We start from the raw sequence: 16,446 nt of genomic DNA, 5'->3' as shown, positions 1-16,446 counted from the left end.
CGATAATCGATGACAATCGATATCAATCGATTAGACTACGAGTAGTCCCTCTTTCGCTTAGTCCGTCGTGCGTAACGCGAAAGAAAACCGCGAGAAAAAAATGGCCGCGCGAAATCCTAGAGGTTAGCGCGAAAGAGGGACTACTCGTAGTCTATCAATCGATACCAGTCGATATCAATTAATCGATTGATATTGATGATCGATGACCAATCGATGGCGAAGATTCGTGTGGTTATCGATTGGTATCGATTATCAATACCAATCGCTAGATAAATTGGTATCGATTGGTTGCAGATTGACGGAATCGGAATCGACGCATAAAAAACAACTTTGTACGCAGTAATTGTAAACACATTTCATTTTAATGTTAACAGGAGAGCAACACAGAAATATCTGCATGTAGTGGCCAAAGAGGATCCACAAGCTCGGACTGTAGGTGGCCGAGCTGTCCACGATGGTTTACAACTTTAAACGCGTTTCCCCGTTCTCCCCTCTTCTTGTTTACAGTTAACACTTCACCGAGGTTCACCTTAAAACGGCAAAGATGATAGCCTTTGACGATGCACCTTATATTCAGTAAACCCTCTACCCGGACGTCTTGCGTAGATATTATGACAAGGAAAGGCAATGACGGGCAAGTGGGTAATTCGAGTACACGTTCAACAGGGTATATTCTTTGCGTTGTGAAGACTGGGTCTTCTCTCTGGGAATTTGTTTTACCAATTTCGTTCCCAGGGCTTCCGAAAAATGGTGGATGATCGGACAGGTAGCGTGCGTGACGTCTGTACGAGGTTGCTGAGCCAATCGATAGCAATCGGTGAACAGTTTTTTTGTGGTTATCGATTGGTCATCGATTGGCCGATACCAATCGATACCAATTAACTAATTTTATCGATTGATATCGATTGATCAATTGAATTTCCGATCATCGGTTTCCATCGATTGGATACCCCGGGAAGCCATCTTTAAACAGACAGGGTCATCGCTATTTTGCGAAACTGTTCCCATCCGGAATTACGTAACTGATATATTAAATACGCAATTAGCGGACTGTTTACTTACCCCGAAGATGACCGAGTGTCGGAAACGTTCGGTGTGTTTACTTTTTAACTTTTTTAGCCTTGCAAACATAAATTACTTGAAAATCAAAGCGAATATCATGGACATATTGTAAAGAATTTTTACGTATTGTTAAAAGATCGGTTATGCTGATTATACATTGAACTCATTATCTCTTTTCTGATTGGCCGAAAGCGTACAGTGAATTTTCGAAATCAGCACCTGTGACGTCATCTAGCTGCGGATTATACAATAATCATGTCAAGGACACTCAAGGTCAAGGGTAATCATGTTATGTATGACCGCGGTACGTCAAGTTCGTGGGCTTTGTGTTGCTTGCCGTTAGTGAAGAAGCAAAAAACATGACTTCCATATTTTTTTTTTCGTTTAGTGTATAATAAAGCAGTTATTAGATTTGGTTTTTGTGGTATCCAGAATAATCAAGGTCTCGGTGAGGGTTATCAGCCTCGGCTTCGGCTGATAACCCCTACCTCCTGCCTCGACCATGTTTATTCTGGATATCACAAAAACCTCATCCAATAAATGTTTATAATCGTCTTTCCAGTAGGGCGGTTTTGTTTTTTTGGAGAAAACGAAAGCGATCTGCGGCTGTTTCCAATGAGCAAAGTATTTACAAAGATTGGGACGCGAGGACCTCGAACCTAGGCCCTCTCTCCTTTGACTCCAGTCACCAGCTCTCCACGAGGTACTGGAATCAAGATGGCGGCTACTGGAGTCGTGTAAGATACTTTATCTTTTTATACTTTTTCACGTTGGACCTGTCCCTCGTTCTCTTTAATGTCGGATACTTACGTATCCTTTTTTACCTTCTGTTGGGCTTTTCTGTGCTTTCTTTCTTATCAGACGTCCTAAAACACATCGTGGAAAGCGTGCAATCGAACAACGTGCTCCCAAAGATTTGGAAAACACAAAAACTGCGTTGTTCATACGAGGTGGTAGGACCAGCGAAACAGTGACTCAAGCCATGAAAGACCTTGTAAGTTACAGGAAAGGCGGTGTAAATTAATCTGTGGGCCGGCCAAATGTAAATAAACAAGGTCGTTCAGCCACCATTTGAAGTTTTGATTTCTTTTAGCCTACTTATAATATGGAGTAATAAAGTCAGTAAAGGGTTTGCTGGGAAGAGCCCCTGTGAAAAGCAGGAACTTGTTTTGCTCGTGGAGACCGTTAAACAAAAAAGAAATGGTGCAGAGTGATTAACTGAAGCAGTCAGTTACCTGTAACACTTTAAATAGTTCAGGATTTAATTTCTGTGAACTAGATACCCATTAAATAGTGATATAATCAGTATCCTGTGGCCAATCTTTGTTTCTTTATCTTGCAGTGTTTACTTAAAAAGCCCAATTCAGTCATGTTTCAAAGGTAAGTGCTATAAATGTACTTATAACTTCTAAACCTCCAAAGATTTTTAATAGGCCCTTTGCAGCTGGGGTCACGTGACCACATTTTTTCTTTTAAAAATTTCTATTATGGGCTATAACTTAAAGAATGCCAGAAATGGAAAGAGCATATTAAAAATACTAGAATGGCCAAGTTTGAGGTCCCTTGCATTAAAGAGTAAGTTTATACGACAGTTTGAATTTTCAGAAAATTTAGAGGATTTGTATGGAAATTGTTGCTGGAGAGCAAGGCCTTGCTCTCCAACAACTTTTTCCATACAAATCTTCTTATTTTTTAAAAATTCAGACCGTCGTAAAATCTCATCCTTTGTAGACGGGGGCCTCAAACTTGGCCATTTTGGTATTTTCAATATGCTCTTTCCATTTCTGGCATTCTTTAAGTTATAGCCCATAATAGAAATTTTTTTGAGAAAAAATGTGGTCACGTGACCCCAGCTGCAAAGGGCCTATTCTGATAGAATTTTTGTTAGACATTTCTTTCGCTGATAGTGGTACATCAAGACAAAAAAATACATTTATTACAAATTTATCATCTAGCTAGGTGATGGTTTTCCGTCGAAGGCCTCTTATTAGGTGGTTATGATGTTTTTCAAATGTACTGAAATTGTGTTATGATTGTAGGAAAAATATCATGAGACCATTTGAAGATCACACTTCTCTAGTAAGTACAATATGTAAAAGGTAAAGTCTACATACGAGCCAAGTGGCCCATCAGGCCAGCGCTTATCTATGGTTTCTGCAGGATGAAGCAACTAGGAGTATTTCTTCTCCCCCCTGGATGAGATGCTAGTCCATCACAGGGTTGCCCACCCAGCATTAAATTCCCTGGTACCCAATTATGCACCTGGGTAGAGAGAGGCACTGTGAGAGTAAAGCGTCTTGTCTAAGTAGCCAACAAAATGTCACCAGCCAGGTCTCATATACAGACTTTAATTGTTTGTGTAAATGACCAATTTTGCCATTTTTTGCTAAAAAACCAGACCAGTACTTCAGTAGAAAAGCCGCCCGAGATCATGGGGTAGATGGTGATTTCCATTTTTAGTGAGCTACTTTTGATAACCCTGATCTTGACTTTGAGCCAAATATTTTCCTATCTGGCCCTCACACTCAGTCAATAAGCGTTTGGTACAATGTGCACTATCATCAACTGTGGTGAATGTTGCAAATTAGAAACTGAATTATAAAATGTTATTGCCGTGTCTTGCTTAGTTTTGCTCATTTTGGAAAAAAAAATAACAGTATTATTATTGAACAGTCATCCCAACGTTTATGACATTTTCAGACAGGTAAATGTTGAAAACAATACCCAAGGTGACGGTCTTTCTTGAGATTTACAAGGTCAACTCACAGAATTTAATTGACTGCAAATTCTGATTTATTTCAGGAATTCTTCAGTGTTAGAAATGATGCATCTTTATTCCTTTTTGGTTCACATTCCAAGAAAAGACCTCACAGTCTTGTCATTGGTATGTTGATCTCTTTGCGCTACAGTAAACATCCATCTATATGAAGCTAGACTTCTTGAGGTTACCTCCAAAAAATTCTTATACATGTGGTGTTTACTGAGAATTTGCAATGGGCTATTTAGGTTCTTATGTAGGATAAGAAAGGTGCTTGTTATATGTCCAAACGTGTGTGGACTAGTCCTTCTTTATTTATGAGAAACGTATTAACTCATTGGTGCTTGTGCTGGCTGTAACAGGTGGTGTGAAAACCATCCATGAAATGTCTGTTTTTTAAGCACTCAGTAATGACCACTGTATTATTTTTATTCATATAAGTCAACACATGCTTGTACCTCTAGCATTTGATTACAGTTCATAAAGCAATTGTTTACTTCCTAGGACGTTGTTTTGATGGTCATATCTTGGACATGATTGAATTAGGAATTGACAAATTTATATCTCTAAATGAGATAAAGGTGAGACAAGAATGCATTTGGTCCTTAAGATTCCATCATAAAATGTCTATTAAATCTACATGTGTACCTATAAGCAGGGCTCGAAAAAAGTGCCATCCAGTCGTCTGGGACAAGTAGATTTTCCTGCTGGGCAGGCAGCTTTTCATTCTCACTTGCCCAATGGGCAGGGGATCAGGCAAGCCATCTTAGGGCCACTTGTCTCAAGGGCAAGCTGGAATTCAATTTTTTTTTTCAAGCCCTGATAAGTCAAGTGTGTTTTTCACAGAGCAAAACCACCTCATGGTAGGGTAGTGTATAGCTTCCTTATGTTAAAAGATGCATATAATAATATTATTATGATATAATAATAATAACGGCATATTATAATGGTGATGGCATATTATATTATTATTATATATATATATATATATATATTTCTATTTCCTTGTGGTGAATGGATTTCAAAAAGCGCTCAACTCTTAGAGGAGCATAGTATATTCATTAAATGTAGTTCAGGACTTCAGGAGTGATTCATCGTTTTATTGCTACAGACCTGTTTCATATGGTCAACAAGTGACCACACTCATCAGGCAACATCAACGAATGACCGGTTAATTTAAATGCTGGCAGTTAAATACAAATTCAAATAGTTGCTATGGTGCTGATTATTGCGTTACGTTATCTTAAGGTTTTTGAGTACATATCTGTTTCTGTGAGGGCACGAAGTTGCTAATTCATTACGTTTGTTGAGGCTACATAGGTCTTTCCTGCAGATTATTAGAAATTTTTCGTAAAGACATAAACTGCATTTTTTAGTTACGTTGTTGTAAGGCTTGGATTTTCTGAGGACTTTCCATGCTATATTGAATGGTTTCTTGGCGTCTTTCAGTTTCCATACATGTTTTGACAGTTCGGTGCTGTTTCTTTTGTTGACGTGTCGGAAGGATGTTGTATGATTTCTGAAACGTTCATTGAAGTTTGTTGTGAGTCCTACGTATGATTCTGTTTGTGTCGGTTGTTACGGTTGCTTGGTATACCACATTCGTTTCAAGGCATTTACCTTGAAGGGGGCATTCGTCTTTTGTTCGGCAGTTGCACTGTTTGTTGGGTTGTTGTGTTGGGGCTGTGTTGTAATCGGAGAGGAGTGTTTTGTTGTGTGACGAGATAATGGATTTCATGTTGGGCATGCAGGAGTAGCTAAGCTTGAGCGTGTGTCTGTTGAAGATCTTGTTAAGTGGGTGGTTCTTTGGGAAGCATTTGTCGACTATGTGGAGGAACTTCTTTCCTAGGTTGGTTTTGACGTTGGAGTTCCATGGGGGATTGTACCAGGTGATGTTTCTCTTGCGGTTTCTCCTCGGTGTTTGTATGGGCTGATGGTTGTATGTCAATTTGTAGGTGTATCCGCTTTCATTTAGAGCTTTTTGGTACGGGGGTATGGCTTCGTAGAAAACCTTTTGGCTTGATGAGATGCTTGTTAGCCTTTTGTTTATGTTTTCTGGGATGTTCTTTAGTAGTTGCGGGGGGTGGTTGTTCTGTCGATGGACGTATAGTAGTTTGTTGTTGGGTTTTGTAAATGGTTTGTAGGTTCTGCTTGTGTGTGTGTGTGTGTGTGTGTGTGTGTGTGTGTGTGTGTATAGGCAATTGTGGAAAACGAGGACGGACAACTTCGAGCGAAAAAAATATATATATACAGTAAAAAATCTAAGAAATCTAAAAAAAAGGTTTAAAAATTTAATAAAAATAAACGTTTCGGTCAAAGACCTTCATCAGTTGCAGTGCAAGTGAATAATAAATTACAATAACCTTAAATAAGTTTACAGTATAAAAAATGACATCATATTACAAAGATGATTACATAACAGGGCGTGGTAACACATGAAAACGAAAAAATTAACCAATGATAAACAATCGGTGATTACTAAGCGAGATACTATGACAATGCGGTACAAAACTCAAGACACAAACCAAATAAGAATAAATAATCGAATATAATACAAATAAGATTAATATCAAAAAAGTAACGCGATTCGTCGAGTCAGCCGAAAGTGTGAAGAGACCCGCGTGTAAAATATTCAATGTTCAAAAAAGGCGGTCCCAAAATCCCCAAACAAAGCCCTTGAAACTATGCCGCGGCAAGGCACAACAGGCGCCCTAAACAGGGCCCTTAAACAACAATAATGTAATAAATTCCCCGATGGGGGCCCCTGAGAAAACCTAGCGCTAACAAAGCTAACAAGATCCAAGGTCAGGGCCTTTGAACACCTGAACTAAGATAACCGCCAAATTTGCAAGTTATTTTTGCGCTAATTGTAGTTTATTCTTTTTTTCGAGTGGAATTCTTGACGTTTGTTCAAGCCAAAAGGTGCCAGAGAGAACAACTGTGCACTCCAATATGCCTCTTTAGTGATTAAAAGCTTTTTGATGTTACTTGTATTGTTTGCATTTATCTGCACTTGATCAATACACTGGAAAGAAAAGTCGTTTAAGTCGTGCGGTGTTCTGTTGAAATGCACCGCTACCTCACAAGTCTTTTTCTTGGTCAGCATAGCAGACTTGTGGTTGCGAAATCTAACTCTAAAATCTGTTGTTGTAGAGCCAATGTATTGTAAGTTGCATTTCTTACACGAAGCCAAATAAATGATATTTTTTGAATCACAGGAAAGTTTCAATCGTATCTTATAGCTCTTGCCTGTTTGAAAACTTTGGAAAGAATTTGATTCAACAAAGTAGTTGCGACAGAGATCACATCTTGTTCTTTTGCATTTAAAGCAACCCTTAACCTCAACAACCTCTTCAATCTTAGTGTTAGAGCCATAACGAGATGGCGCTAACAACTCCTTAAGGTTTTTAGATCTTCGAAAAGAGGCTATGATGGAATTTGGCGGAAAAAATTCTTTTAATTTGGGGTTGGATTCCAAAATACCTAGGTGTTTTCTGATGATGCGACCAACATCAGGTAAATTTGGATTAAATGTTGTTACAAATGGAAAATTTTTAAACCTTTTTTTTAGATTTCTTAGATTTTTTACTGTATATATATATTTTTTTCGCTCGAAGTTGTCCGTCCTCATTTTCCACAATTGCCTACAAATTTCATTACTCGAGGTTTGGACTACGAATCCTTTTGGATCCTTCTGGCGCATGGCATCCCTGTTGGCTCGAAGCATCTTAACTTTATTTATATATATATATATATATATATATATATATATATATATATATATATATATATATATATATATATATATATATATATATATATATATATAAACATTTGATAAAGCAAGGACGGACAACTTCTGACAGTAAAAAAAGTTAAAAAGTTAAAAATTTAATAGAAAAACGTTTCGGTCTTAGACCTTCATCAGTTAACAGTTAAAAATTTAATAGAAAAGCGTTTCGGTCTTAGACCTTCATCAGGTAACTGATGAAGGTCTAAGACCGAAACGTTTTTCTATTAAATTTTTAACTTTTTTTACCGTCAGAAGTTGTCCGTCCTTGCTTTATCGAACGTTTTTAAATTCATTTTTGCGGTGAGGCTTGGACTGTGAATCTTCATTGATCCTCCTGACGCAGTGGCATTCTTTGTTGGCTTGAGGCATTTTAATGTGGCTAAATATCATTTAGGCAAGGTTAAACTCGAGCTAATGCAGCTAGCTAGTGTGCCCATCCAGCTAATATCATTTAGGCAAGTTAAATATGAGCTTATGCAGCCAGCGGTTTCCGCGTTTGGGAGTACGTGACCTGTGGGGCGGCCTTCAGGAGTTTTGCAGGGGTTTATGGTTCATTGCATAATAGTGTTGTAGTGTATTCTGCTGATTGTTGCGGATCAGTTGCACTGCTTTGCTCGCGAATCATTGCGGATTCTTGCACCCTCTCCTCCCTCCCGTTTTGTTCTTGGTCAGGGTAAGTATTCCCCAGGTAAGTAGATTCCACTGAATTTCTTTCAGTGTGACGGTGCCGGTTAGCGGACGCTCATTGGGTGGTTCCTGCTTTCCAGGGTTGCCATGGATACCTCCTAGCGGCTTATGGCTTTGGCACCCCGCTAACCTTTAAGGCACCAGTTCCCAAGCTCATCTATTTGCGATGAGTTTAATAACCGTTTTTAATGTATATATATACATACATACATCCATCCATCCCATCCATCCATCCATCCCATCCATCCATCCATCCATCCCATCCATCCATCCATCCATACATACATACATATATATAAAAATTCTATTTCCTTGTGGTGAATGGATTTCAAAAAGCGCCCAACTCTTAGAGGAGCATATATATATATATATTTTCAAATACTAAGCAAATTCTTTTGCCTATACACCAATATCTACTTGTATGAATAATTTCTATTTTGATATTGGAGACTTGCATGGTTAATATAAATCTGCTTTGCAACAACAACAACAATCTTTATTTTGCGCCCAGAAAAATTTTACAATAAAAATAAATACATGCAATGTGAAAAAATAACAATGAAAAAAAGAGCACAGCCACTTAAAACAGAGCACTGCCTCCTGCCAGTTGGGATTTTAACTGTGTTCTGTTTATTTGAAATATTTGTTTCCTTTGTTTCAGTGGCATGCCTGTAAACTGGCTAAGCTCAGGGCTTGTAAAGCTAAGTGCATGACCACTATAAATTAGATTTGCAAGACATTTTTGCATTACATTTTTGGTAACGCATAGTAGAGGACCAATGTATCCCTGTTAGTTTGACCACTAACAAGACACCAAAATTTGACTATAACATTGACTGAGAAGTCATTTAAACACCTAATGACTAGCCCCAAGAGAAACAGTGAATTTTGTTTCCTCAAGACCCTCAATGTCAGCTCGAGAGGAAACAAAACTCAATCTTTCCTGTGGTATATGGGGCCAGTCATTTAGTGTTTGTTATACCTCCCAGCTCAAAAGAGAAAAAACTGTGAAAAAAAATCTGCCAACATTTCAAGTTGTGCAACCTGATCGTGTGCGAGTTGAAAGTTCAAGTTGTTGTTTCCCTAGGGAGTGGTGAATTTTGTTCACCCTAGGGAGTTAGCTAGGAGACTAAAGGAGATAGAATGCCATTTATATTTTTTTGCAGACTCGCAAGTGTTCAGCTGGTACAAAACCCTGTTTGTTATTTTCTGGGCAAGTTTTTGAAAATGATGCAACTTACAAACGATTGAAGAGTATTCTCATAGGTGGGTTAAAACATTTGCATTGTCACAGTAATGTCATGTCATGGTGCTGAATGGTCATAGATTATGAGGGAGTACCTGTGTAATTTAAAAAAATTATGGTCAAATTTTATCTCTTTAGCACGACCTTTACTGATAGAGTGTTAAATTGTAAAACTGAAGGAGTATGCTGGTTAAATAATGATTACTAGAGCATCACTAATGTTTGAGAAATGAAGTCAGCATCAAGAATAGACCCAAACATATTATGGTAAAGAGATCTTACAATACCAACAAACATTATAATGGTCTTGTAATATTGTTGCTGTCCCTTGCAGATTTTTACAGAGGACCAGTAATTGAGAAAGTTAGGTTACAGGGACTAGAACATGTGCTTCAATTTACAGCTGTTGATGATAAAATCTATCTCAGAAGCTACAGGTATGAATATTAACAAAAGCTCTTAGACCATTAAACTTTGCTTCTCATGGTTTACCAAAAGCATTTGCAGCAAATATGAGATTGACCTTTCAATTTGTAACTTTGTGAATGGTCATGAATGCTTTCCAAGTTTATAAAAGCCTTGATTTTCAAGGAGAGCTGTTGTCAGCGATATTTAGTTTCCAAAGCACATAAGATCCATTATCAATTTACTAGATGGTACCATGTCTATAGTCTTGATAGCCTGTGGCAGTACCACTGTTTCCAAACAAGAAAAATGTTTAAATTTATTTCAGAGTGTTGTTGAAGAAATCAGGAAGCCGTACTCCACGAGTTGAGGTTGAAGAAATGGGCCCATCACTAGACTTGGTACTAAGAAGAACGCATTTGGCATCAGATGATTTAATGAAAGCTGCTACAAAAGTACCAAGGGTAGTGAAGGTAAGCATAAAACAAGTTTCACAAATGGACACCATCATAAGGCACACTCCTCCCTTAGGCAGACATAGTTGTCTTGCTTGTTCCATTTGAATTTCACTTGTTTCTCTGCAGCTGAGGTCTTCTAGACTGGAGATTTGTCTAAAGCAGACAGATAGAGAGCTCTGCTCCCAATGATATCTGCCTCAGAGAGTTCACTGTTGTGATAATGTTTTGTTGTGCTCAGTGCTCCACACAACTGTTCAATGGGTCAAAATGCTTGGAGGATTAATTTTCGGGATCATAAACAACTCGTGAAGAAAACAGTTTATTTTGCTGTTTCTGTATGACAAAGTCTCTTTTCATCATAAAGATCCTATGATTTTATTGTTATGTGCAGTGCAATTGTGTCAGGATTTGTGTTTTTTTTTTCTAGCCCAAGAAAGTGAAGAATATGTCATATGATGCATTTGGCACCAAAGAAGGGCAAGTGCACATGCAACGACAAGACTATGGCAAGCTACAAACCAGGAAAATGAAAGGACTCAAAAGACAACTGGACACTACAGAAACATCACCACAGAAAAACAAAGTTAAAAAGAAGAAATAACACCTGGTTGTAGAATGTTTTGATAACAGAAATAACACAATGAGCACTGTCCATGCAGAAATTAACATTTGCAACAGTTTGTAGGAACATTCTTTAGTGTATTAAACAGTGCTTCTCTGAAGTCCTTTCACATTTACTTTACTTTGGGCTCCTTCCTCTTGCATTAACACAAATTCTAAATGTCACAATGATTAAACAAGTCAACAAAATAATGTTGTGAAGTATACTACCATATTCTCAGAACCAACTTACACAATTAAATTTTAAAACTATCTCCAATCTTCCGACCTACGCTGTAGAAATAAGGGGTTTCTAGAAATCCAAGCTACGAAGAGGCAAAGTCTGCACAGAGCCATATTTCATCAGGTTGCTCTAATGCTTTGCCAGTATTTGATTATACATATAAGCACTCTTGGCCAAAGAGTGATGAGAGAGAAGCACTGTGAATGTTAAGTGTCTTATAACTCTTCCCCAAGAACACGACACAGACATTAGTCAGCACTCAGATCAAGACTGCTTGACCCAGAGTTCAATGGCTGACCCTTAACAGGGCTCAAAACTAAGTGCACCTGTCCTGCTGGCTAGTGTCACTGCTAAAAGTGTGGTTAAATTAACTTGCCAAATTTTTCACTACTCAGTTTTCAGGACATAATTATTAATTTTTTTGCATGCTTCACTACAGCTAAACATGTCTGGAATTGAAACTCTTAATAAAAACTGTTGTAATTGGAGAGTTAAAGTAAAGTAATAAATAACTATTAATACGTTTTCTCCATAACATTCTGTTCAGCTCTCTGTTCATGCTTTCCTATGTGCAGATTATTACAAATGACAAGAATGCCAAGTTTGATTTTCATTTAAAAATGTTACAAGAATAGCTGAGGCTAGTAGAAATATTAAACCTGCTAGGCAAATCTGAATTTCACTAACCTGAAAGTAATTGCCTATGGTACTGTACGTAAGTGTTAATCTCGAGCCCTGGCTCCCTTAAAAAATTGAAAACAAACCTGTACTTGAACTTGCAACACCATTATTTTATGTTTAAAGACCAGGCCAATGAAGGCTTAGTGCTGACCCTTCTTTCTTTCTTCATTTTCCTTCCTTATTGCATGGAAGAAAGAAGGTAAGCTAAGAACAACATACGAAATGCTAGTCCATTGTTGCTATTTTAGGAAGACAATGCATCTGTTATTTTGAGTTCTTTGTGCAGGGTTCAGGAACATTATGCTCTTTCCAGCTACTTTTAACCTCCCTGTCTTTACCAAGGCCAACATGAATGCTTTTGTAGCTGCTCCCAAGCTCAGAAGGTCTCTAAGATCCTGCTCAAGAATAGAACTCGCTTCAGACTGATCTAAAATTAAAGCGCAAAAAATGTTTTGTGAAATACAAGCATGATCAGTGCGGTTTTGCCAAGCATCCTTTCCCGTGAAATCTCTTTCAGAGAAGGAACAAAGATAGTCCCAAGATGTTGCAGGGAAAAGGAAAATGGAGTCAGAGTTAATGGGTTGTATGTCACAGTTAATTCTTGTAAATGACCATAATGCTGAAATAAGGTAACTTGTGCAAGAAGCTGTTGCTCTTACTTTTATTTACATTTATAAATTGTTACGTCGTCAAAGTTGAAATCCTGACACCATTGATGTAAGACTGTTTTGGCAGCCCATAATAGTTAATCAAAAGACAGCAAAGGTTTGCGGTGGGTGCGACAAAGGTATCTTTTTCACAACCTTACTTCAAAGGTTGGTGTCACTTAGTAGTGGTGTTTGTGCAATGCCATGGATGTAAGTAACACATGCAGTAAATAAGTAAATGTTCATCTATGGTCTTGTGGAAAAACTGAGAGGAACAGTTGATTTACTTTTTCAGTGATGACCTCTTCAAGCACTTACCTTGACTATTGCTTGCTAAGAATGCATTAATTGTCTGGAGATGTTGATTAATGCATTCCAGGCTAAATTGGTTGGCCACATAAACTGGTATAATGTTATACTCTCGTTCATTGAGAGGTTGTACAAACACATGCTGGGTATGTTGACTGTAATCTGCCATACAGGCAGCTTGAGGTACCACAATGTCATCTGTTAAATGAGAAGGGAGATTAAATATGTGGACATGTTCTTTCATAGCACAGATGCAAATTGAAAATTATTCACTGCTGTAATGATGATGTAAAAAAGGATTTTAAATAATGAAACATTCTGACAATGGTAATTGTTACACAGGACTATTTGTCGCCCATTAATTCAGGTAACAATGTCTCAGGGTTTTGCTGTTGAAAAGTTTGCAACATGATCCACACCAAGTTTTGTGACATCACAATAGTTTTTTTTTTTTTAACACCACAACATGTCCTTTGAGGAAATCATGTATATACGTCTAGAAATTTTGCATTTACAGTGATCTCTGGGCACCATTGTTAATAGCTACTGCAGAACTCCGTAAGTAATCACTCCTCCCTCCAGAAAAAGCAATTCTTCAAAGGTAACAAAACTTATTAATTACAAAACTTGACTTTTAATTTGCAAAATGGCCCAACCAAACCACTAAAATGTTTGTTAGGCTCTATTTTTTTCAACAGTAAGCCCAGCTCTGATTTTACACACCTGGTTTTAGAATCTGAACAGACTTGATGTCAGGGGGAGGTGGCAGGCTGTCCAAATTAAAAGACAACTCAGCCACAGCAATGGGAGATTCTTTTCCAGCAGTAACAATTGTCTTGAGCCCTGGGGTACCCATGGTGGGTGGTACTGGTAGATCAGGGGATCCCATTTCTTGTGACAAGCTTGTTAGAGTCTTGGCTCTTTCATTTGAATGTTTAATCATTGGTGTAACAGTCACTGGCTGTGGTGGCAGACCCTGTGGTGTTGAAGTGTCTCTACTTGGGGTGCCTGTGCTTTCCATGGCCAGTCGTAGTTTTATCATGGGTGTGGTTGTTTGCGGAGGTTCTGGAGTTGTGCAAGGTGTAAGTTGAATGTCACCCTGTGCAGTTTCCTCCTTGGCACCAATTAATGGTCTTTGTGGAGTAACCTCAATCATTTTGGTGAATGTCACTGGTGGCTCCGGAGTCTTGAGAAGGTCTTCAGCATTTTCTATTACTAAAAAATAAATCATTTGGCATGTAGAATAATTACTAGTCAAGATACTTGACATTTTTTTGGTTTTCTGAAAATGTTCATCTAATTACTAAGTTATTAAAAACAATGGGTTGCACGACAAAACAATTGAAGCCTACACACTAAAACCTGAGAACTTTGGTCTGATTGTATGGAATAATCTTTAACTGAATTTCTATAGATCCTTCTAACTCCATGATTGATTATCAGCAGTCACCTGTGTTTTCGATCTGATCAGATTGGTTTGTTTCCATGGGGGTGCCCTGCTCATTATCTGATGCATTCTCAAATGGGACATCCTCAGTGTTGTCAGACTGTTCAGAGCTTGAAAGGGTGTGGTTTGTTGTCATAGTAACACTGAGTAAAATCAAACCAGTGAACATTGTATTAGTTAACATATCAGGTCTGCATGTAATAATAAGTTTAAAGTTCACTTGAACAGAATAACAACTCACAAAAGCTGAGAGCAAAATTTCAAAATAATTATCAAGATGAGTTCATTAGATTTGTTTAACCAGCTACCCACCTTGTACTGTCTTCATGGAGGTTTGAGCCAACTTGGATCAGATCAGGTAAATTGTCTCAAAGAAAAAGAAATATGGTGCAATTGTTCTCTTGACAAAAGTTAATTTTAAATGTAGAAATAGCATCAACTCGGGAAAAAATCCGAGTTCCAGATGGGATTTGAATCCACAACCCTCCATGATCTAGCATCCGGCTAGACCAGAGAGGGTCATGTGTTCAAATCCCATTTGGAACTTGGATTCTTTTTTTCAGAGTTGATGCTATTTCTACATTTAATATTCCTGATATTACTCACTATAAATCAGGGACATTGAAATTGGCTCTCATGCATTCAGCTTGAGCTGCCAACGGTGGGTTAACTTACCAGAGCTGATGCTAGAGCTACTGCTAACTGGGAGGGGATTACAGGGAATTCATCCATATTCAACACCTCCAAAACCCAGTCACTAAACACAAGTCATGGCTAAATCTCAGATGAGAAAATAAAAATTATAATAACATAAAATTTTGTAAACTGGGTGGCCAATCTCCTGTTGAAGTTTACGCCCCCATTGTTTGAGAATGGAAAAATGCTATACACTGGACACCCTCCCCCCCCCCCCCCCCCACCCCCACTTTTGTTTTAGTGGATAGAGTCCTCTCTTAGAACAGCTACACGCAGAGAAGGTTGCTCTTCTTCCATGATTGGATTATTTAGCCAGTCACACAACCCCATTCATTTACCACAATGTATTTATAGTTTTATACCTTTAGGCCTGATGTATCCATACTTTTCAAGGTGAGCCTCTAATTCATTTGTTTGGTCCTTTGTTTGAGTCATGAGTCTCTCACAAGTGGAGACAAAGTTTCCAAATGTACATCTTTGCTGTACTTCTTCAACTTTGGTGTTGATTTCTCTCTGGAGGGTGAGGAAGACACACGAAATTAAAAGACAAGCTGATATACATTAACAAAGTTAGTAAGTATCTTTGATAATTGTAACAAAAAATTGGAGTAAATAAACAGCTTAATTACAAAAGTTTATAACAGAATTTTCACTTGATAATATTTTGTGCACTCTCACCAGCGACACAAACCAAATTCAGCATTTCCTGGACTAGCGAAAATTCTTGAAAGTTCCTCGAAGATCTTTTTAATATATCTATCTTCTTGAGAATCCTTAGGTGGATAAGTGAAGATCTACACGGATTTGCAGGACCGGTTCATGAAAATATTGTTTAGGTTCCTGAAAGCTATAAAGGATGTTGCAGTTCTACAACGATCGCGAATCTTTTTTAAAAATTCTTGTACGAAAAACCCTCGTCGAATTTTGTCATATTAGATTTTCTTAATAAATAATAAATAATAATAAATAAATATTTATATAGCGCCTATCCATGCCTGCTCTAGGCGCTGTACAATTCGCCAAAATGATCTGTACTAATCTTAATAATTAAAAATGTGCATTTAAGAAAGTAATAGAAAGTAAAAATCGCTAAGAAGGGTTTTTCATTTGGAAGTCCCTTTTTAAGGAACTTCCAAAACTAATAACAATTTTTAAGCCTAACTAAAGTTGTACCTCACCTTCAAATCTTTAATTTCTGCAAGAGTTTCTCGTAGCAGTAGGCAGGCACGATTTTCATTGTAAGCAGAATTTTCAGAATTTTCCAGATTCTCTTTCAATTCATTGGTTTCCTTGTCGACGGTGGAAGCTAGCTTACGGAGACGACTAAAAAATTCTTCACTCGAAGCCATTTTGTTTACTTCAGGATCGAAACTCCCGCTCTTTAGTGCTGGGTGTCATGTAAGCAGCATGAAA

The 16,446-nt window shown here is 37.8% G+C and overlaps 2 protein-coding genes across 3 annotated transcripts; one reads left to right on the top strand and one right to left on the bottom strand.

The window, feature by feature from the left end:
- Positions 1–1,651: 1,651 nt before the first annotated feature.
- LOC110044399 (ribosome production factor 2 homolog) lies at positions 1,652–11,151 on the top strand. The gene is made up of 10 exons (XM_020749941.2): positions 1,652–1,799; positions 1,924–2,056; positions 2,405–2,442; positions 3,102–3,141; positions 3,865–3,946; positions 4,325–4,401; positions 9,467–9,566; positions 9,881–9,983; positions 10,280–10,424; positions 10,837–11,151. Exons 1-10 carry the CDS (start codon positions 1,780–1,782, stop codon positions 11,008–11,010), a joined length of 912 nt encoding a protein of 303 aa, XP_020605600.2. The 5' UTR covers positions 1,652–1,779; the 3' UTR covers positions 11,011–11,151.
- On the bottom strand, positions 11,088–16,416 carry LOC110044397 (uncharacterized). 2 transcript variants are annotated; one of them, XM_020749940.2, is made up of 7 exons: positions 16,212–16,416; positions 15,396–15,546; positions 14,650–14,704; positions 14,341–14,480; positions 13,614–14,105; positions 12,900–13,088; positions 11,088–12,361 (listed from the first exon to the last, which is right to left on the bottom strand). In XM_020749940.2, the coding sequence occupies exons 1-7, from the start codon at positions 16,380–16,382 to the stop codon at positions 12,174–12,176; spliced, it is 1,386 nt and encodes a 461-aa protein (XP_020605599.2). In that variant the 5' UTR covers positions 16,383–16,416; the 3' UTR covers positions 11,088–12,173. The 2 variants fall into 2 exon arrangements, with proteins under 2 accessions (XP_020605599.2, XP_089139436.1); XM_089283310.1 differs by having other exon boundaries at positions 14,650–14,680.
- Positions 16,417–16,446: the final 30 nt, after the last annotated feature.

The sequence above is a fragment of the Orbicella faveolata genome, unplaced genomic scaffold (genome assembly GCF_042242905.1).
Source record: "Orbicella faveolata isolate gen_17 unplaced genomic scaffold, um_ofav_v1 contig_12, whole genome shotgun sequence".
In the NCBI taxonomy this organism is placed as follows: domain Eukaryota; kingdom Metazoa; phylum Cnidaria; class Anthozoa; order Scleractinia; family Merulinidae; genus Orbicella; species Orbicella faveolata.
The sequence above is the reverse complement of the archived record's forward strand: the minus strand, read 5'-3'. Positions and strand labels throughout refer to the sequence as shown.